This window comes from Cupressus sempervirens, chromosome 9, assembly GCF_028749045.1.
Source record: "Cupressus sempervirens isolate cs-2001-9-10 chromosome 9, ASM2874904v1, whole genome shotgun sequence".
NCBI lineage: Eukaryota > Viridiplantae > Streptophyta > Pinopsida > Cupressales > Cupressaceae > Cupressus > Cupressus sempervirens.
The window spans coordinates 657,171,108-657,193,963 of NC_143126.1; the positions used below are offsets into that span (position 1 = coordinate 657,171,108).

Sequence of the window (22,856 nt, forward strand, 5' to 3'; positions counted from 1 at the left end):
TATGATAATTTTATTAAGATAATATCTTTAATATCTTTATTACGATATTATCTCCTTAGTTAAATACTTTCTATAATGGTCAACTAGTCTATAGTCTGTCTTTCAGTCTAGATAGGAATGTTTCCTATCGTGTCTTCAGATTTGTTTCTAAGTCTTCAGTCTACGTTGTTTCTTTTAGAAACAATGTCCTTGTAATTCTTTATAAGGAACACATTTGTTCCTCTGTTAATCAATCAATCATCCGAAAATCCATTAATCTGCCAATTCTTGAATCTTGTAACATGGTATTAGAACCAATACTTCACTTTTTTTGAAAATTTTATAATTTCTTTAGAAATTATCTGCTACAATTTTTTTGAAGTTATTTCAAAGGCTTTTCTCAACAACCCAACTAGGGTTCCGTTTTTTAGTAATTTCAAGTTGAAAATCATAGCATCACACTACATTGCAAATCATGACTTCTAAAATTGCACCAGTTATTGCTCGCATTTTTTCTGCAAACCCTCTATCAGATCGTCTCTGCTCGTAACCTACTGGTTTGCAAAATCGTGTTTGATATCCTCGGGAACGCTAGCAATTTTTTCTGCAAATCGCGTGTCCAAATCACGCGTGTTTGAAGCAGCTTGCGTCCGTATATTTTCAAGCTCATTTGATAGCAAAATTGCGATTGTAGGGTTAAGGATCAATTCGTTTTGTCTCCATTCTTCATTGTTTGCGCTCTTCCTGGAAAAAAAATCCACCATTATTATCAAGAAATCTAAGTTTTTTCAAGCTTTTTTCAGCCAGGGCCATTTTTTTTAAACCCTAATTTTTGGGGTCAATTTTTTTTTTGATTGCAGGTTCTTGGTGAGTTTTTCAAGAGCTCAACTGGGTTGTCTGTTTTTTTTTGGGTGCCTCGATTTTTGAGCCAACGGATCCAAAAAACGATAGTAGATTCCTTCTGAGTTTTTTGAGCTCTCTTTTGCTCACTCTCTGATTTTTCTAGGTCAGCTAGGAATTTGCCTTGAAATCTATGCCTGTTGCATTTCAATCTTTAAGTTTGTACCTGAATTTTTTGAAATGGCATCTTTGACTAATCTAATGTTGGAGGGCAGTCTACGATTCAATGGCCACAATTATAACCACTAGAAGCAGCACATGTTAACCATCTTCGAGTATTGTCGTCTGGATGAGCTTGTTCTAGGCACAAAGACTTGTCCGATCTCCGAACAAGTAGAACAGGACGAGTTTGATGATTGCAATCGAGAGGTTGTTATGCTTCTTAAGCTCTCCGTTATCGATGATTAGCTACCGCAGATTCCTTCTGGCAAGTCAACTATAGAAATATGGAAATCTTTGAAGGAGCTGCATGAAACATCTGACAAGAGTCGAGCATTCTTTCTGAAGAATTAGTTGTTCTCCATTATGATGGATGAATGTATGTCCTTGCAAGAGCATCTGACAAAGATTAAGGACATCCGTGATCAGCTCGAAGCTATTGGTCGAAAAATGGAGGAAGAGGATATGGTAGTCATCACTCTAAAAAGTCTACCATCATCCTATGAGCACTTCATAGAAACACTCAACATTACGTCAACTAATGTTGATCTAAAGTTTCTAGAATTATGCACCAAGCTTCTGCAGCAGGATCATTGGAAACAACAGTTTGGCAGCAGTGCTTCTACAACGTCCTCAGAGCAGGCATTTGTTGCAAAATCCTTTCAATAGAACATCAGCAACCATCAGTCTTCTCAGCCTTTCTAGCATCAACCTTCTGCTCAATCCCTAGATGGCTCTACGAAGCAAAATGTATAGTGTAATTACTGTCACAAGTTTGGCCATATGAAGTTCAAGTGCCAGAAACATTTGGTTGCCCAAGCAAGACAAAATGCTTCCCAGCCAACAACACAAGTTGTTGGGCTTCCTTATCAAGGTGAAGCTGCATTTTTCACCTTTTGAATCTGTTTATATTTTTCTAGGTTTGTTGATTTTCTCCTCAAAAATCATTTCATGTTGTCTGTGATACACAAGGTTGAGTGAGATTCTGGGTTTTACCATTTTTTCCACAAAAAACAAAGTTTTGTAATCTGTTTTGAGTCATAGCACTCTTTTGGAAAAGCTTCTTGGTTTCAGCATTCTATAGATCCAGGGAGGGTCTCAGTTATCCCAGAATGTTCCGACATTCGTATGTTAACCATTAAGGGAGGGTATTAAGATAATATCTTTATTATGATATTATCTCCTTAGTTAAATACTTTCTATAATGGTCAACTACTTGTTTGTAGTCCATCTTTCAATCTAGATAGGAATGTTTCCTATCTTGTCTCTTTTGTCTTCAGTCCAGATAGGAATGTTTCCTATCCTGTCTTCAAATTTGTTTCTAAATTTGTCTTCAGTCTACGTTCGTTATTTTTTTTAGAAACAACGTCTTTGTAATTCTTTATAAGGAACACATTTGTTCCTCTGTTAATCAATCAATCATTTGGAAATTTGTTAATCTACCAATTCTTGAATCTTGTAACAAATTTTGCAAAAAATAAGCTCTTGAATCTTATACATATGAATCTCTTTGTGTTTAATTCACTGGTGCTAGATCACAATCTCGGACATCTAGATGGTACTTGAGTTCTCACAATAGATGATTATGGGTTGCCTTAATGGAATGCCAAACCCAATGAAATTTCATGAAGCCAAAAAGTTTGAGTGCCATCACTATCAAATGACATGCACTCTACCTTTGTGGATGATAAAAAAAAATTTTTTTTTCTTATTGCTAGACCAATAGATAGGACCATAACCTACCCAAATACTATAATTGAAGGAGACTTGTGATTTTGAGTATTACTGGCCTAATTAAAATCTTTGTATCCAACCAAGTCATGTTCTATCTCAGAACTATAGTGAATCCCAAATACAATATCTTTGTATCCAACCAAGTCATGTTCTATCTCATAACTATAGTGAATCCCAAATACAACAGTATACTGAAGGTAGTGAAGGATTCTCTTAACCAATTTCCACTGCAGCTTATGAGGCTCTTTCATGAATCTCAACACCATGACTATTCATATGAAATTTTGGTCCTTTTATAAGTCAAATAGATGAGACACCACCAAGTTGTTGATAGAAGGTACTATCAACTAATGGTGTAGCATAGTCAACCTCTACCTCGACTCTAGATAGAAAAGGAGTTGGAGATGTCTTGTAAACAACTATGTGAAATCGAGTAATAACATCATCGAATGATTAGCTCTTCACTTTCTTTTACCACAACCACATCCATGTAAGTCCTAATCATCTATCCATGTGAATGATTCTACATGCATGTATGTATAGATGTACATGGTTTCCGTTTCTACATGCTCCCTTGTTCCCTCATAAAAACTAAATAATATGGGGCAATATCGTAACTTGGTTTTCCTTGCAGGAAATTTAGATGAATGTTGTTAACTTGAAATTTGTCTTTGAACATTAATTGTTTATTATGCATGCCTATACCTCATATGGTCGACCAAAATCTTCAGCACAAGGACTTTGGTAAACTTAGAAGGGGCCTTAGGAGCAGCTTTTAGTTAAAAAGCTTGTGTGTCTAAAACTAAATTGTTTTCAACGAGTTTGTCAATTTTAGTTTGTGTCTTGATGGTCTTCTTCGAAGATTTCCCCCATTTTGTCTACACAATTTTCATTGGCTACAGATTGTTGTGATTATATCCATCTCAGACATGGTGGTAGACTAAGTTTTCCCGTTCTTTTTGTTTGGTCTAAAAGAATCTAGCTTGAAAGTGAATTGGATATGTTAGATCCTTAAGGGACACCTTTCTGTTATTGTCCTACATCTTCTTTGTAAGTGAATTTGATAGATTAGCTTTTATGATTTATCTTTGTGTTTAAAGTACTTTTTGTAGGATTCTCTTCCAAGAATTAGTTAATGCATATGTAGCCTCGTTTGGAGCTGACTTGACATCCTTCATTTCTGCAAGGGCTGCTAAGGATTTTCTCATGCTATCTCATTTCTTTTCCTTGTATATGCCCATGGTTCTTTCACATATTTTCTGTTGTATTGACCTTAGCACTGCCTCTCTTTGTTGCTCCGGGACTTGGTGTTTAGGTATGTCAGTCTTGGAGCTCTTCTAAGAGAGTAAATCCTACTTAAATAAACTGCACTTATCGCAAACCTGGCATCTAAAAAAGATGTTTTATAATAAAGCGGTCACTCCCACTCAGTTCCTCCAATTTTTAGGATTGCTATGTAGCTAGTAAAGGCATAACCAAGTTGACATGAATCTATGCATAGTTGTTAACCTGGATTTCGTGTGAATTATAGTCTGCTAGGTATTCTGCAATTGCATTCCCAATTTTCTGCAAAGAGGTTTCCTGTTGGTACATCACTTGGAATTAAGGCAGACTTAACCTGCAAAGCAGTTTCTCATCAATAAACCATATTTCTCATGAACAACAACTCTTCTTGAAATTCTCTTTGGCATCATTATTGTTGTCATATCACCTGAGATATTCCAATTATCCTAGACCCATATCGTCAAGAATTTCTGATATCATAACAGCATCCGTAAATTTGCATATAATTAATCTTTTGCTTACAATAACCAAAATTCTTCCTTCAATTTATCCACTGAGAATCTTCAACAGAGTTTTATTCTGAGATGGCATCCAATTCCTTTTTATGTGAATGGTCTTCGTACTGATATTTATAAATCTTTGTAGCCCCTGCATATTTATATGATTTCTTGCCATACAACAGTTCTGATTTATGCTTGAATTGTTGGAGGAAAAATTCTGTGAGGGGTCATGGTTCACCTACTAAGTGGCAAACACTAGAACCAACCAGTTGACCGTTTGGGAAAGAAAATTACAAATTGTAACTGCTCAAGAGAGTCAACGGGCAAGGGAAATGCCTGGGGCTAGCGATATAATCACTTTACAAAGTAGACTATTAATTGGATATTTTCCTCATAATTAATACATCAAATAAGCCACCATTTTCTTTTCTCGAGTGATAAATGGAAGCTTCCAGTGTCCATTTTTTTGCAAAGCAAAAATTTTATATTTTTTCATTCCATTTCGTTCCAAATTAATAAAATTGAGCATATAGAATCTACCACCGTTCCATTTCGTTCCAAATTAAACAGAGTATATAGAATCTACCACCTTTAAGAGATTTATATTATTCTGAATTTGTTTGTGTCACAATCAAATGTACTAAGCTAACAATAAATGTTGAAATAAATATTACAAGGAGAACATAAAATACAGAGCCCCCTAATAACTTCCAAACATTGTACACTGGTTGGCTGCAATATGCCTGGCATTATAAATTAATATTGTCAGACAAAACCAGACTTTTTACATAGTGACAGAATATGGTTTTGGAAATACCCATTATCTAAATGTATCCTATAAAAATCTAAATTCACACTATAAATAGTGCTGGTGTTGGCAATGTCTCTGAATATGGGTACTCTTACACTTATATTCACGTAGTTTAGGGACTTGCTACTTCAATAAATGTTTATATACATTAATCATCGTTGAGAATGCATATCCCTGGCAATCCAAGCACTAGATCTAAAATCGGCTGAGATCTGAACACGCAAAACCTCATGAATTGCACCACGTTGAATAACATACAGAAATTGCTCCTGTTTGGGCTCTAGCAGTTTGGTCAATGGTGCTATGCATACATGCATTTCATCACCCCTTCGGAAACCATTCACCCATTGTCCAAGACTCCACCATCTCAAGCAAATGTGTTTGTCAGCAATTCGGTTCTTAGCAAGAGCTTCTTTCACATATTTATTCTGTCAGGACATTCAAAAGTTAAAACGGTTAATAATCCATTACCTTTTGATTGCTAATATGAGAAAGCTGAAAGTTCTGAAAGCACAGGTTATAAGATATTAATCTTTGAGAAGGTCAACTTCAAAAAAAAAAATTCTCAAAATCCTTGTCTTGGTGGCTGAAGAATTTCCTGTCCATTTTAAATAAAGTTTAGTTAATAACCAAATGTAAAATACCATAAGATCACATATCTTGTTTGAGCTATCAAATTGCAGGCATTCCTATCAACATTCTGATTGTGTATTTTATGAGGAAGAATTCAATTTATATGTTAATTTTTTTCAACATTTTTAATTCTTTGTCCTTGCATTTGCAGACTTGCAATGCTCATAACTGTACAAAATGATTGGTTTCAAAAAGGGGGACAACATATCGAAAAATCGAACACCAGGATTAAAAACAGGACATGTGATATGTAATCATTGCCCTAAGGAGATGACTGGTGGCATAACTCCGCTAAAAAATATCACCTTGGAAATATTCTAGGCAATGGTACTACACCATGTGACAGCTGTCCGAAGAGGTTACAAGGGCAGCTATAACAAGCCTTGAAGAACACGAGCTAAAGAAGAAGGGGAAAAAGAGGATAGCAACAGTAATGACTTCCCCAATGGAAGATTTCAGTTCTCTAGGCTCAGAAACAGGTGCAGAGGCTTCTTCTTCCATTGGGCCACGTATATGAGGATTAGGAAATGTGGGCAGGAATTTAGTAGACCTCAGAGTTTCACATAGCACTCCTAGTGCTCAACCCGGATTGCAAGGCACTGCATGGAACAAAGATATGCATCACAAGTCAAAGTCGGCAGTTACTAGATTTTGTATCTACAACAATATTCCCTTCAACACTTTATGCAGTGCATACTGGGATTAATTGGTCACTGCAATGATTGTGTCTAGTATGGGGTTCAAGGGCTAAAGTTGTTATGAGGTGAGTGGGCCATTGTTGCAGGAAGAGATCCAAGACATTCATCGACTTGTGGAAGAGCAAACAAGAATTTGAGAACATAGTGGTTGCACTATTATATCTGATGGGTGGACATATAGGAAAAATAGGATGCTCATCAACTTTCTAGCTGCTTCAGAGGGACGGTATTTCTAAAATCAATTGATGCCTCTGATCAAGTGAAAAATGCAGACTTTATGCAACATGTTGGATGAGGTGGTGATAGATATGGGGGCACGGAATGTCATACAAATTGTGATTGATAATGCAGTTGCATATGTGGTAGTCGGCAAACTTCTTATGGCTAGACATCCAACATTATTTTGGAGCCCTTGTGCTGCCCATTGTCTTGACTTACAATTTCACTACATATGGAAACTAAGTTGGGTGAAGAAGGTGGTCAAAGATGGAAGGAATATCACAAAGAATATTTACAACCACATGAGTCTTGAGGCTTATGAGAGAGCACACTAATGGTAAGGATCTTGTGCGATCGGGAGTCATCTCCTTTGCTATTAATTTTCTCACCTTGCAGAGCATATTAGCTACCTTCTCCAACCTGAAGCCAATGTTTGTGAAGGAGAAATGGTCGGAGAGTCCTTATGCTAAGAAGCCTAAAGAAAAGAAGGTTTTGAAGGTTGTTTTTTATGTTGGATTTGTCAAGATCATGAAGGAGATTATCAAAGTAAGTTTTCAAACATCAATTGATGATTTATTACTTAATTTTTAGGTTTTGCAACTCATTGATTTTGTTTAATTTTCTACGTCCCACTGTCAAAACCATTGGTGAGGGTTCTACAAATGGTGAATGTAGATAAAACCCCATGGGGTATATATATGAGACTGTGGATAGGCCCAAAGAGGTCATTCGATCAAATGAGACCAAATATGGACCCTCTCAAAACCATTGGTGAGGGTTCTACAAATGGTGAATGTAGATAAAACCCCATGGGGTATATATATGAGACCGTGGATAGGCCCAAAGAGGTCATTCAACACTTGTATGGGTCAAATGAGACCAAATATGGACCCATATGGCACAATATCGATCATAGGTGGAACCGGTAACCCCACCAACATATTCATGCTGCTACCTACTGCTTGAACCCCAAATTCTATTTCTCTAACACCTTTCAAAGTAGATGCAAAGGTTCAAGTTGGTTTGGACACATGTACTCAGAGATTAGTTGACAATGAGAACCTTAGAGACCTGAAATTTGACAAGTTGCATAGCTATAAGAGGGTTGAGGGGCCATTGCTCTCTTCACCTGATTGCAAACGTAGGAGAAACCACTTTGCAGCCAGGTAATACAAAAAAATGTGCTTCATTTTATTATACCATTTATATCACTCAAGTTTTGAAATCTTTACTAAGTTATAAATGCCATTTTTTATCTTTGCAGATTTCTGGTGGAAAGGTTATGGTACCACAAAACCAAATCTTCAAAAGTTTGCCATCCACATACTATCACAGCCTTGTAGTACTTAGGTTGTGAGTGCAACTGGAGTGTTTTTGAGTCCATCCATACGAAAAAGTTCAAAAGGTAGACTCAAAAGTTCAAAAGGTTGACTCAAAAGCGCTTGAATGAAATTGTTTATGTGCATTACAACCTTCGATTGCATGAGAAGGTGGTGCAAGGGCAGAGTTTACATGAAGCACTAGTCTTACATTGTTCCATATTCAAGATGACGATGATGTGGAACCTGATCCTTTGTTGACCAATGATCAGATAGATGAGATGGAGATGGAGATGGGGATGGAGGTGGATGATTGGGACGCGGAAGTGGCAGTGCGTGAGGAGGAACTCAACACGGTCATCCATCAGAGGCATCTGTAAGGCACCTATCACTATCAATGAGGCACCTATTGAGGATATTGCAACTTCTTCAGCACCACCCACAAGTGCGAACAATCTGTTTTGATCTTTAGTCATAGACACAATTTATGGTTTCTAGTTTTCATTGATACTGATACTTTAACTTAAAATGTATTCAGAATTTCAGAGATTGTGGTTTTGAAGTTGGACTTCTATGTTTATGTTGCACTTGTTTTTTGATATATGACAGTATGTTCATTTACCAAATTCTAATTGCTATGTATTTAACTCAAAACTTTTATTCATATATGATGGCAATTTTGAAGCAGTGTATGTTCTAAGAAATCATATATTTTCTAACGTTCAATAAAAGTGCCGATTTGTTGCCTCTTTTTGCTGAGATCGAGATATTCAAATTTTTTGGGCCTGCTGAGATTTTGCCGACACCGAGATTTTCAACCATGGTTCTACCATTTAGTTGGAGGAAACATGCAATCATTTAGAAACTCTAGTTGTAAAAGGATTTTATAAACTATGAACATTACAATTATGCCAAGTAGTTTTTGTTTATATTGAAACTTGAAGATAGATTTTTGATCTATAATATCAATTTAACTCTATTTTTATCTATAAATGAAAGAGATCAGGATGTGTTTTCTAAATAGTAAATTCACTAATAACTAATTAATGTATGTTGCGGAATACTTTAAAAGATGCCTTTTAGTGTTTAAAAAATCTGCCGAGTTGTGAGTCAAAAATATAGGCCCACTGAGTCTTCAATGGCTTTGGATTTTTGAAATATGCTTGCAACATCCTCTTCGCTTGAGAAACCTTTATTTTTGTATCAACAGGTTCAGCATCATCATGTCCTGTGCTTCTTGCTTTCCTTATCCAATCCCTACACTCTAACTCTTGTTGAAAAGGAAATAATTCTACCTTCCATAGCTGATCTAGACTCTAATAATGTGCATAAATTTGCAAAACAAACACAAAACAACAAACCACCAAAAACCCAAGAATACTTATTTGATACCAATCTCATCCATAATGAGCGTGGACAGCCTAGTACATAGCTCAAAACCATGAATCCTACTCAAACATAATGTCAATTGATTGATTAGATTGCTTCCTGTACAAAATATAAGAAAAACAGTCCCATGATCATGGTGTTATGGACTGAACAAAAGGAATTCACCTAGAGAAAACCAAAATGAGAGAACTCCAGAGGAGAAAGATTTACTTTTCAAGTCACAATCTCTTGACGAGTTCAAATATTGTGCTACCTTTAATTACTAGGAAACAATCAGCATGTGCATACCTTTCACTGGACTTAATATAACTAAAATTCATGCACTGTCAATAAAACACTGGAATGGCTTTCATCAAAAAATTTGCAATCCAGGGTAGATATGCATTGAAAGAGCTGCAGATCTAAAGTCAAGTAGAAACCAAGCCCTTCTAAGATTCAGGCTGGGAAAACAAATGATGTCCTAACATGCTAAGGTAAACGCAATAATGCTGAGTCACAGACATGTCATGATGATAAGTGAAAGCAAAAAAACATTTCACATCCATTTCAATGCATTTATTTCTATCAAAATGTCACTCTCTCTTTCTATATTGCATATGAGAATGTTCATGCTAAGGGACAAGTAGACTAGAAAAACCAAGTCTTTACCTGGATTCCTAACCATGCCAAGCAGTAGTGCACACCAATGAGATTCACAAGAACACTATGCTTGGCTGTGAGAAGATAGAGTTGCACATCTTCAAAGCCCATCTTTGTGTTACACAAATGTTCCATGGCTCTTTGGTAATCTCCTACTTCAAGTGACTCATAACGGGCACTTTGTTTCACTAGCTCAACTAGTGAGTGTGCTCTGTCAGCCATCTCTGCATGCAACTTGATGTAAAATGCCCGCCACCCCTGGACAAATAGAAAGTGTCACCAAAAGATTGGCTAAAAAATTCCAGATGAAAATAAAAAGCTATATGATCAAACATGTGAAGAAAATAAAAGTACATTATCCACTGAAGAATTTAAACATATGCTATTAATGGCTGCACCAGACATAATTTTATGCTCATGAGCTATTCTCCTATCACTAAATTATTGAGAGGACACTCAAACTACAGAACAGTCAGTTCTTATAAAGCCTAACAAGAAAATAAGATCCAAGTCTATATACGTGCAAAAGGAATATGAGTACCCAGCTTACCACAACTGACATAAGCAACTTGTAGAGAAACAAAAGCAACAACCATCTAAAAACTCACATTTTAGTGCTAAACAAATACTAAATACAATTGCAAAGATCATTCTGCAAAAAAACAATAAGTAACCTCACATAATAGACAGGTTCTTATAACTGTTTTCTAGGTTAACAATTACACTATGGCATAATGGGAATTATAAGTTTGCATAAGTTGAGAATTTTAATGTTACTAGACATCTGCTATTAATCAAATTTTAACGTCAGATTTGAAATTTTTGTGTGACTATTCCATCTCTTTTACATTAGTTAGGTATAGAAATTTTTGGAAGTTATATGCTGCCAGAGATCAACATTGAAGTGGGTAAATTTCCAATTTATGTCATTTGACAAGGAAAGTTAGATCTAAACTACATACTTCATAAAAAGTAAAAGGTTGCCACCAAAAATTACACATGAACTTACATGTAAATAACTTTGCACATTACAACAACAGGTCCACTACTACTATAAAGGTCATGCAAATAAACTAAATATTAAAAAAATGGAGTTTATCATAGCAACAAACATGTTAAAATGGTGTCATTGCTGAGATCTATGATTAAAACTTATAACGGAACACATTTTGTTATGGCTATCATTATAAATTTCGCCAAACAGTACACTAATATAAAACTTTGATAGTAACCTTTGAAGAAGTAAGATAGGGCTAAAAAAGAAACTTGTCAACATCTCACACAACAGTCTCTCCTAAGAATACTTCTTGACTTTCCATATTTAGCTTTTGGAACTGCCAAACACCCGTAAATAGTGTTTCTGCTTGCCAACATCTCCGATATTTGTATGACTTTCCATGTATTTTCTTTTGTGACTGACCAATACCATTGAACAATAGGTCAACCTCTCGTCATCTCCTAATTTTCAATCACTTACCATATTTTGTTTTTTGAGGCTGAGAAATTCCATCAAAAATATTTCTTACCATGTAGCAACTCTCATATTTAAATCACACTATCATTTACTCCACAGGAAAGTCTTCCGTGTTCATCAATCATGGCATGTATGGTGCAAGAAATATTGTAATCATACGTCTACCCTGTATTGCCTTTGATATCTGATTAAGACTATCATCCGCTCCACAGGAAAGACTTAGTGGTCATCCATCATTATATGTATAAATATAATGCAATAAATTATTAAATTATATAAAACTCTTCAATATTTTACTCTTGGAATTGACAAATACCATCAATTATAATTCTCTCTTGGTGTCTCTGATGTTTGAATCAGATTTTATCATTTACTTCACAGGAAGGTTTTCACTCGTTTACAAGTGAACAATCGTATCAAATTCAAATTTGATTTCATTCCATACTTCACAGGCGGCAGCTAGTTCAGGACTAAAATTCACAAATCTCTGGGCATAATACAGGAAAATGGTGAAATGCTTCATCTTTCTGTGACAAACATTCTGTTAGTTGCTTAAATTCATATTCCTGTTTTGTACATGGGTATGACTCAGAAGAACAATCATACCTTTATGTACTTCGTAAGGAACTGAAGTCAATGTATCATCAACTCCTTGCCAGCCATTTTATGAAACATCTTCATTTTCTAAGAGAGACAGATCAAAAAAATCCTATACAACCCTTGAAATACCCAACAATATGTAGCCTTTCTATTTGATTACAGGTTATTTAATGTTACCATTGTATGAGGCTTAATTGATCAATTACAATCAGAAAGACTGAATATGACACTCTATAATCCATTAGTTGTCAGTAAAGCCAATAGTACTTTAGTATGACAACTTAAACTTATTTCCAAATCAATATGACAAGTGAAAAATATATTAAATAGATTTATCAAAAATAAACTAAGCGAAAAGAATTTGATGTATAACTCATAATTATAAATTTATATATAAGTTTATAATTGATGAAAAAACCACTCTATGATGCCTACCAATACTCTGCAGATTTCCCCTTCTGCAACTAACCATAGTTCTGTTTTCTGAGAAACATTCCCATCGAATCGAATTGGATATTCTTGATTTATGCGCAGATTTTTGGCAAAATTATAGATTTTAACTTCACATTCCTCAAATTTGTGAAAATAGTAAATACTTTACATTTCTCAAATTTGTGAGAAATCCCACCCCAATGCTCTGCATTTGACTGATTTGGCTTGTTTGATAAGGCTGACGTTGCTATTTAAGATTTTGATGGAAAAATTTCAAGGAAATTTTCTGCAAGAGCTACAAAGGCTAGGGCATAGCTACTCTCATCTCTGCATGGTTCACAATGGTGTAATGATTGCTCACATGTTTTTAGGCCTTTGAAATATTCTTCTACGGACTTGGGTGATGCTTTGTTATCAAATGGGGCTTGTGTGTTTTCTGCATGGAATGGATCTCCAGTGGGGTCCAATATCTACGTCCAAATGCCCTTGGATGGTTCCATCTCTTTGAGCATACATTTTCTTGCTCCAATGTTACAATTAACAAGTCCCTTCCTGCTCCTTCCTAGGCCATGGGGTTGGTATTGGGGCTAGGTCACACCTATTTGTGATGGGGGCAAACCCAGGGCCATAATTGATTTAGAGATTAAGATTTCTAAGCATGAAGATTTCTTGAAATAAAAATTGAAATACACCTATTTGATAATTTTTCAAGATTTAGCCCCAATTGGTTGATCTTCATGATTGGATTTCTTACACTTGGAATTCTTTTTTGTATAAGGAAATTATTATTTGCCTTTGTACTTCAAACATGAGTTCAGCTTAGTGAAGGATAAGCACCGTGTTTTAATATTTGGCTTGTAGGATCATGCATGACTATCTTCTTGGTGTTAGACCACGGTTTCCTTCCTTTGATCCCATAGTGTCTTAATATTTGGCTTGTAGGATCATGCATGACCATCTTCCTGGTGTTAGACCACGGTTTCCTTCCTTTGATCACATTGTGACACTACTACTGGTCAGCTTACATGATTGTGTTAATCATGAAATCTTACAAAGAACAATTTGAGCATTGTAAATAAGTTTTATCACATGTTTCGTGGTGACTATGCTTAAGAAGAGACGGCCATAAAACACTCAGAGACAACCTTTGGGGACTTAAAAACCCTTTATGAGCAAAACGTTTGGTAGCAAATTTCTCTGAGCATAGAACTTCAACACAAATAAGTGAATTATCTTATTATTTCAATGCATATTGCTCCCGCTAAACCTTAAGAGCCAAAATACTTCAGTACCATTTGCTCTGATATCACCCTATAAGAGCTAAAATTACAATAAAATAACAAAATTAAAACATTAAGATATAAGTGGGCATCCTTCCCGCTTCCTACCTCAATATATCTATGAAATATGAATTGTATATTAGTGGAAAAGGAAAATATAAGCTTTGTGGCACACCTGAGAGGGCACTGCAAGTTTCGAATTGCCAGGACTTCCTGCATATTGAGACAGTTTTAGATTATTTTCTTCATTATTGCTGTGTAAGTCCAGAAAAGGCCATCTATTTCTTGCCAGTGAACCCCATACGAGGTCAGATGTACATAACTGCCTCCAAAACACAGAAGAAGAACCTAATGCACAAAGATCAGGAACCTGCTGAGAATCCAATCATTAGATAAATGGAAAAGTTTTTGCACACGGCAACACAAAATTGAGTTTTCAAAAAGTACTATTTCGTTTTCAAAACGGCCCGTTGACATTGATTTAGACAACCGAAGACAGACCCTGGAACACTGTAAACGATCCATGCAAATAGAATTACCATAAATTTCGGTGCCCTACGCACAACAACCCAATCGCCGAATAGATATTAAGAAATCTCAGTATATTCAACAGAAAACATGTTTGTGAAAGGAAAAAGATAAGTGTTTTAGAAAGGGAAAAGGTGCTGGTGTGAAACTTTGATAATAGTTGGCACAGGGAAAGCTTACAATTCACTGCAAGTTTTGCCAATTTAGAAGCATGCGTTGGCCTTCAGGTTAGAAGCTTAATTTTATTGATAGTTAAGCCGCCCCCCATCCATAGCTATCCAAACCCAGTTCAAATTGGGTTGCAGAAACCAAATTTACCCAACCAAAAACAAAACTAATTGTAATTTCGATTGCAAAAACTAATTTTATCCACCCAAAAATAAATGGCAGAGACTCTGGTAAAAATTTGAAGTGAACATAGTTACGTTACCTTAAGCATAGATACAATATGCAGAGCTACATCAATTGGAAAATGCATGTCTTCGAAGGTCCATGTTGGAGTAGGATGGGTTTTTCCTTCATCGTCATTTTCCGTTGCCATTGAAGCGTGGGTTATGGTTTTCGTGTTACGAACTACAGAGACCTCTGCACAACCTCCAAATTAGGATTTCGTCATCGCACAGAGTAACTTAAACCAATCAACCAGGGAGATTTTGTGCTACCTCTGCGGAAAAATTAAGCACCACAAGAATTTCAGGTATACGTATTATTTTGACGAAAATACGTACACGCCAGTTTTAGGAAGTAGTTCCGTGCGAGGCTTCCGGTTGTCACAGAATACTAGCAGTTGCACTAAAAAGGAGGTGTGATGATATGATATGATGGATTTTAATGACGTCCATAAGACTAAAGTAGTCTATGGGACCCATGCAATCACCCTCCCGAGTCAGGAGTCAAACTAGTCAGTTGCAAAGTTTTGGTTAACTTGTCTTTTTTCTCTGAATTTTGATAATCAAATCCGTTGTTCTCTTCACTTGATCTTCCTCGAATAAATAGTTGAAATCTTTGTTTTGCAGAATTTTTGTATAATCAGATCTGATGTCGTTGTAAGCCAGGCATTCCATGACAAAGTGTTGCTCTGTCTCAACCGTTCCCATATTGCAGAATAAACATGTTCTGTCTGCCCACTCTTCCTTTGGAACTTGCCATCTACCAGTTTCACATCGCAGCTGATGTGAACTAGTTCTTATTTGTGTCATCAACATTTTTGCTTTCCAATTAATAGGTGCCCTTATATAGGCCTTTTCATCATGACTAGAAGTGGGATTAAATTCTTTAATGTACTAAGATTTTTCCCGCTCTATGTGTCTTGTCCACAGAATATTGCAAAATTTTTCATTGACAAACTTTTTTATTTCTTTAATGTTATCCGAGCAAGTTCGGATGTTGATATCCCATTTTTGCATCCATTTGTCATTTTGTTTCATCCATGTGCTTTTCCGCCTCACAAGTTTTTCCTCTATTACCAACTTGGGCCAACGATGTGTTTCCAGACCTTGGGTTTTCTTTAAATAGCTTAGCATTCGGATCAATGCGACGGCCTCTAATGGAAAGGAACCCACCTCCGCCAAAAGGATTTCATACGAAACTGTGGTCTTGACTTTAAGATTGCATGTGATGAAGTGTTTTTGAATTCTTTCTACTTGCCGCCATTTCTGTTTGGACATACTACCGCCCCACACTTCACATCCGTATAGAATAACCGGAGTGACCAACAAACCAAACAGAGTTTTCATGGTCGTCCAATCCCATAATTCTGTGTTCCTGCACTTGTTTTGTAAAGAGTATAACGCCTTCCAGCCCCCTTGGATCCTTTTCGATCTGCAAGTATCCCAGTTGAGTTTGTTATGAAAATCGATGCCCAAGTATTTGTACTCTTCCACAATCTCAAGGGGGCTATTTTCAAACAGAAACTTGTCTTGTATGCCCCTATTCTTCTTTAGTGAGAAGATCATAATTTTGGTTTTGCTAGTGTTAACTTGCATTCCTACATCATGACAAAAAATTTCTAGTGCTTTCAAGTGCTCTTTCAAACCTTTAGCTGTTCTAGCAAGAATTATGAGATCATCTGCATATAAGAGCAATCTTATCACGAAGTGGACCAGCTGCACCCCCTCACCATTGGTCTTGTTTATCCACTCTTCTAACTTATCAATATACAGCCTGAATAATGTTGGAGAAAGTGGACACCCTTGCTTAACCCCGATGTTGCTTTCAAAATCTTCTGATATCCCTTCTGTCATTCTGATTTTAGCTTTGACCTACTCATATAATCTGTAAACCGCTGACCTAAGTTCTTTAGGGACTTCCAGCTCTACCATTCTATCCCATAGTTTATTACGTGGCACTGTGTCGAAAGCTTTTTTAAAGTCCACGAAACAACAAAAAGCCTCGTTCCCCGGAGTGTCCCAAACTTTCTCTATCAAATGCCTGAGAGTGATGCTGTGATCTATAGTAGAGTGTTTCGGTCTAAAGCTTGCTTTCCCTTTTGGACGTTTGCCTTTTGTTTCAGCCCAGTTGCTGATTTTTTGTTCTACCAAACTACTAAATAACTTGCCAAATAGTGGATTGATCATGATGGTTCGGTAATTAGAAGGATTGTTTATATCTCCACTTTTGTGGAGTGGGATCACCACACTTGTAGTCCATTTTACAAGGAAACCTTCTCTATTGACACTGTTGAAATCTTAGTGATGTGTGGTGTGAGGATTTCAGCGCCCCATTATAAGTATTCCGCTTGTAGCCCATCTATATCTTGCGCTTTACCAATAGCTAACCTCCTAATGCCTTGAATAATATCATTTTCGCTGAATAACTCCCCTGTAGTCTCTGTTTCCATGGTACTACGCTCTCTTAGATCACATTCGTAGAGAGTCTTGGCATATTCTAGCCATTTGGTTTCTGTTATGTTATTCTCTATCTGAGTTTTTCTCTGCTGAAGCTGTTTCCAAAATTTTCTGGAGTTGTTTTTACCAAGATTAATCAACTCTATTCTTCTCTTTTTCACATACTCTTCTTTCTTCTTTTTAATCAGTTGATCATACTCTTTTCTACTTTCTTTGTTCATGTTCTTTTTCCAATTCCTTTTTGCCATTTTGCACTCCTCATCAAACCAAGGATTGGCCGAAAAAGTGTTCTTGGCTTCTTTTGTGGCCCTAGATCTTTTACACTCCTCCAATGCTTTAATGATAGTAAGAACAAGATTATCCTTGTCCATGAAATGTTGTTTTTTAGACTCTAGATGGTTTTTCGGAACCCTAGACAGCCGCAAAAGAGAGGCTTGAAAAGTATCATGGTTTTCTTGTGTCATTAAAACTTTGCCAATTGAAATCATCTTCCTCTTCTGTAAAGGTTTTGGGACAATATGTTGATCTTTAAAGTGAGTGGTCACCCTTATTAAGATGGGGTTATGATTAGGTTTTAACTCTATGGGGCAATCTTCTATCTCAAAGTTAATTATCTTTGTGACATAGTCTTGTGAGCATATAACATAATCAACAACACTTTGTCCATTGTGTCTTTTGCATGTGATGCCTCCTGATTTAGGCCACTTTTCCATACCATTGCATATAACCATGTTGTATAGGCAGCATAAGCCTAGTAATTCAATACCAAAATGATTAATCTTTCCCATGCTATCCTGTGAAGATCTTTCCCATTTTTGTGTCCCTTCTTCTTCGAGCCAAACTGGATCTCTACTTTCATTGTAACTCTCCTTAAGATTGAGAGTTTGGTTGTTTGCTGTTCTAGCATTGAAATCCCCTATTAACATTATTTCCCCTAAAGAGCTAAAGGCTGCTATGTCTTTTTTTAGTGCAACGAATGGGTCTTCTCGATCCAATCTATGTTATATATATATTTTTGAGCCTTTCGGAGCGAAGTAACATATAGCCACCCTTGTAGAAATCTGATTCTCTGTTATTTTTATCCAAATATACTGCTTGTTTACGTCTTCTTTCTCTAAGTTTACAAATCTGCTCCAAGTTTCTTTTATTAGAACGGTGATGCCTCCATGCCCCTTACCATTATCTATCTTTTCATTCCACAGCGATACCTTCTTATACCCTTCAAAATTTGGAACCCTACATCCATCATGTTCATGAGTCTTGGTAAGCATAATGATGTCATTATCTTTAGCTATTGGCCTTAACCCAGGTCCTCTTCTCCAAGGATAACCTCTATAGTTCCAGCTAACTATAGTTAAATGTTCCTAGGTGGGCCCGAGTTCCTATTTATTGCGCGTGATTTTGTCGCTGATTTGGGCTTTGCCATCTTGTAGCCACAACCACTTGCCTTTTCCTCTTGCTGTTTTCACTTTTTCCCATTCCTTCCTCCTTTCTTCTTGTTGAGTTACGGTGAGGTCATCATCAAGATATATGTGTGTGCCTCTAAGAAACTTTCTCTTGCTGAAAATGTTATTTTTATCTTCTATATTCCTCATTGTACTCTAACATGTCTATCTTTGCCTCCTCTAATCCATTTTCCGATTCTTTGAGCTTGTATGGTTGTTCCATGCCAGTCTAATTGGTCTTTAAAGAAGTCTTTAACTAAATCCATTGTTTTCTCCTGTTCTCCATAGTCTCGTAGCCCTTTGACAATGATATTTGTTGCTTTCTCATTTCTTTCTTTTTCCTCTCTAATCTGTCTCCGAACTTGTTTTTCTATGTTGTCAATAGGAGTGTTTGCTAGCCCCTTTACTATGTTAGCCCATGATCTAACTTCTTTGATCTATTCTCTGAGTTGATTCTCTTTTATTTCCATATTGGCCATGGCATCTTGTATATTTTTCGTTTGCGGGTTTTTGTCTGCTTCTGTAGCCTCTCCTTCTCCCGTAGTACTTGCTGCTGTCCTCTTTTCCCCTACTTCTTTCTTTAACAATATTAATTCATACTCTCCTTTTTCCATATTAAATTGCAATTTTTGAATTTGTTCTCTAAGTGACTTGACCTCCGCTGCCAGCTTGTAACTCTTTTCATTGTGATACTTTCTATTTGGCTCCTCTCTTCAAGTGCCCACACCCTTTCCTTCATAGCTACTAAATCGTTCACAAAAATGTCTGGATACCACGTCATAGTTGTCCTTGTGGGGCTGTAATTATTCGGTAGCCCATCCTCCACTGTGTCTATCACCTGAGAATTATCTGGCTTCCCTTTACCGTTAATATCTCTGATATTATCAAACTGCTTAATTTTTTTAGAGATTTCAGTCGGCCTCAGACTTTGTTCTCCCTCCCTTGTGCTGTCTGGAGTTTGTGGAATCGGTTTCAGAAGTAAAGCTGCTAACTTCCCTCTTTTTGCATTTTTAAACTTTCGTATCTTTCTCCGCCTAATTATTCTTTTATATTGTTTGGCATTCACATAGATGTAGTTTCCTCCTTTGAGTGGTCCGCTGGCTTGAGATAAGCTCAGAGTGTTTGTGGGTAAATTACCATTTGTCCCTCCAAGATTGAATGAACTCGTGTGTTCGGCTGAGGGTTCTGGAATAATGAGGAAGCTCCCTTGATTCCACTTGATGATGCTACTGTGCATTAAACTATCTCCGTATGTCAGGACCAAGCCACTATTGCCAGAGATGTCATTGTGTTTCGTAGCTTCTTCCAGACTAGTTTGTTGTTCTGCTGTTACGGATGCCCTGACTATCTGATTCTCTGCCACCCTGTTACTATCAGATCCTGTGTTATGTAAGGTGGACCCATCAAGTTCTGACTATTCCTCTCTTATCTTAGGTTGATCAGTCAATGATACTTTTACAAGTATGCTCTCTGCAGATGTATCTGTGATTTCCCCATTTGTTCCGTCCATGAGGACTATATCATTCCCACTGGTGCCTTGTTTATATGTTTTTAATGGTGTTTTACTGTTGTAAATTTACCAATGCTAGGAGAAGTAACAAGGGAAGCCTGAACAGGCGCAAAATCAGATGCAAGAAAAAGGGAAAAGGCGTACCTGGGATCTGCCTGTCCGCCTACTGGAGGCACATAATGTTGTCTTCAAATGGAACTGAGCTAGAGCCCACTGAAAGAGAGGGACACCATATCAAGAAAAATCATCATCTGGAAGCCCGCAAATATCAAAGCCTTTAGTACTAGATGGTCCCACCGGTTGCTAAGACTACTGACCAAACCCTTAAATCTGCCCCTGCACTGATCCCGTGTCTTGTGGACCCCCTACTGATTCTGGTATGCTATTGTGTAAGATCAATATCATCGAATGAGAAGGGGGAATCTGACGTTTTGATCAATAAGCCAAAACCAACGTTGACCCGTAATTTGTCGTAGTGAAGGGTCGCATGCGGTGACAGACCCAAACGTCGAGAAAACTAAAGCCAAAAGGGATGGTCCGTTGGCCCCACCATCTGCAGCTCTGTAAACTCCCCGTTCTGACGCCTTCTCTCCTTGCCGCCTCCATTATTCCGCGCTTCAACAATGTCTTGCGTGGGACTTGCAATTTGCGTATAGGGTTTATCTTACATTTCAAATTGACTTTCTTTTCTTTCAAGTTGCCTCTGTCTCTCTCAGTTACTGTTTCACATCATTGCCTCTATTTTGCCTCATGTTGCCTCCGGTTTCCAACGACATTTTTGCCTATTGTAGCTCGAGGCATCTATAACATGACTAAAACCTTTTTTCACTGAATAGAGATATATAACTAGCTCGCACGTATAATAAGAGGTTCAAGGGATAAGCTGATAGATGGATTTTAATTCTGCTCACATTAAAAACATAACATTTCTAAGAGCATTTTTTAAGTTCCGTTTGGTTGTTGGTATATCATGGGAATAGGCATTGAAAATTAGAACACGATTTATATTCTTTGTTTGGTTGGTGGAATTGGAATGTAGAATAGGATTACATATTCCCATAATAGTCCAAAATGAGCTTTTATCTAATCCCAAAAATACTTGAAATTGGAATGCCCCTTCATATTCTTAATCACACTTAATCATATTTCACAATTTGGTCGGGTTCGTGGTAGGCGTGGGTATGTTTTGGGGTTTAGGATTGAACACTCACTCATAGTTGAAGGTGCAACTCTGCTCGTTTTGGCTCTTCGTGCTACTAGTGAAAGCTCTCATTGCTACAGGGTTTCAGAGGTATGGTCCTTTTCTTCACACTGTAGCTCATTGTATGCTATTTTTCTTCACACTACAACTCATGTCATAGAGTTTCGCAACGTGCAAGATGTTGTATTCCAAGGGGTCGTGAATTAGTTTAATTTATTTGTTTTTTTGGTCACATGGCGGATTCTATCCATAGCCAAAATCCCATCCCAAAATTCATCCCGTCCTTCAACTCTAATGAAGAAACGGTAGCATTCAGCCTGGTACTCAAATGAGATGTGGTGGTCAAATTTGGTAAAAGCCCCCCACTATTTTTAGTTCTTTCGCCATTTCTAAATCTTCAACAAAAGAAACGATTAAAAATATTAACAAGCATGACCTTTCTTTTTAGTTTTTTTCAATAAATTAAACAAGCACGACCTCTGTTTTTAGTAATCAAACCTTCCAGGAGAGAGAGAATGGGCAATTAGTTGGCCATGATTGATAGAGATATATGGTTGATCGAAAATTTATTTGCTATAAGTTATTGACCTATTAGGATTTGAGGGAGCGAGTAAATGATGATTCAAAACATAATCCAAATGTCCAGAAAATAAAAAATGCTACAGAAATGAATTCCTATCAATTCAAATTGAAAGGATTCTAATTTGAGTTCTCTACAATTTCATATGTCAGATCTAGTATTATGAACTCTAACAATATAACTGATGCTATTTCTAGGTTCAAATCCCCTACTAGAAGAAGGCAACATGAAAGTATATTTCCACTTAGTGAGGTAATAATGCATATGGTGCACATTCCAGTGCAAATTATATTTACAAATCTTTAGGATGTGTCTCAATCAAAAGCCAGGTCGCTTGTATTTAAGGCACTCTTAATATTTTCCAAGCTACAAAGTGAAAGAAAAAATACCAGTACAAACCTTAAGAATACCTTCTAATATTGGTCTATCTGTGAAGCTAAACAAGAAAAATACTACAAACTCATGTTTACAAATTTCAAGAATATTTTATAAAGACTTCTAGTAAACTTACCCAAAGTTAAAATGCCTAAAGAAAGCAAACATATTAACAGAGCTTGTTAAACTTCTTAAAAAATGCATTCCGACATTACCAACTGCCCACAACCTTACCCAAGCTCTACCATGCAAAAAGGCACGACACTTTCAGTTTCTATTATTTTTTTTTACTTTTTCAGGTATTTATTTCAAAGCATTTGA

At 36.7% G+C, this 22,856-nt stretch overlaps 1 protein-coding gene across 1 annotated transcript; it reads right to left on the reverse strand.

The window, feature by feature from the left end:
• Positions 1 to 5,284: 5,284 nt before the first annotated feature.
• Positions 5,285 to 15,374, reverse strand: LOC149540446 (F-box-like protein). The gene is made up of 5 exons (XM_089801550.1): positions 15,241 to 15,374; positions 15,009 to 15,163; positions 14,226 to 14,420; positions 10,274 to 10,522; positions 5,285 to 5,795 (listed from the first exon to the last, which is right to left on the reverse strand). Exons 2-5 carry the CDS (start codon positions 15,117 to 15,119, stop codon positions 5,520 to 5,522), a joined length of 831 nt encoding a protein of 276 aa, XP_089657676.1. The 5' UTR covers positions 15,120 to 15,163; positions 15,241 to 15,374; the 3' UTR covers positions 5,285 to 5,519.
• Positions 15,375 to 22,856: the final 7,482 nt, after the last annotated feature.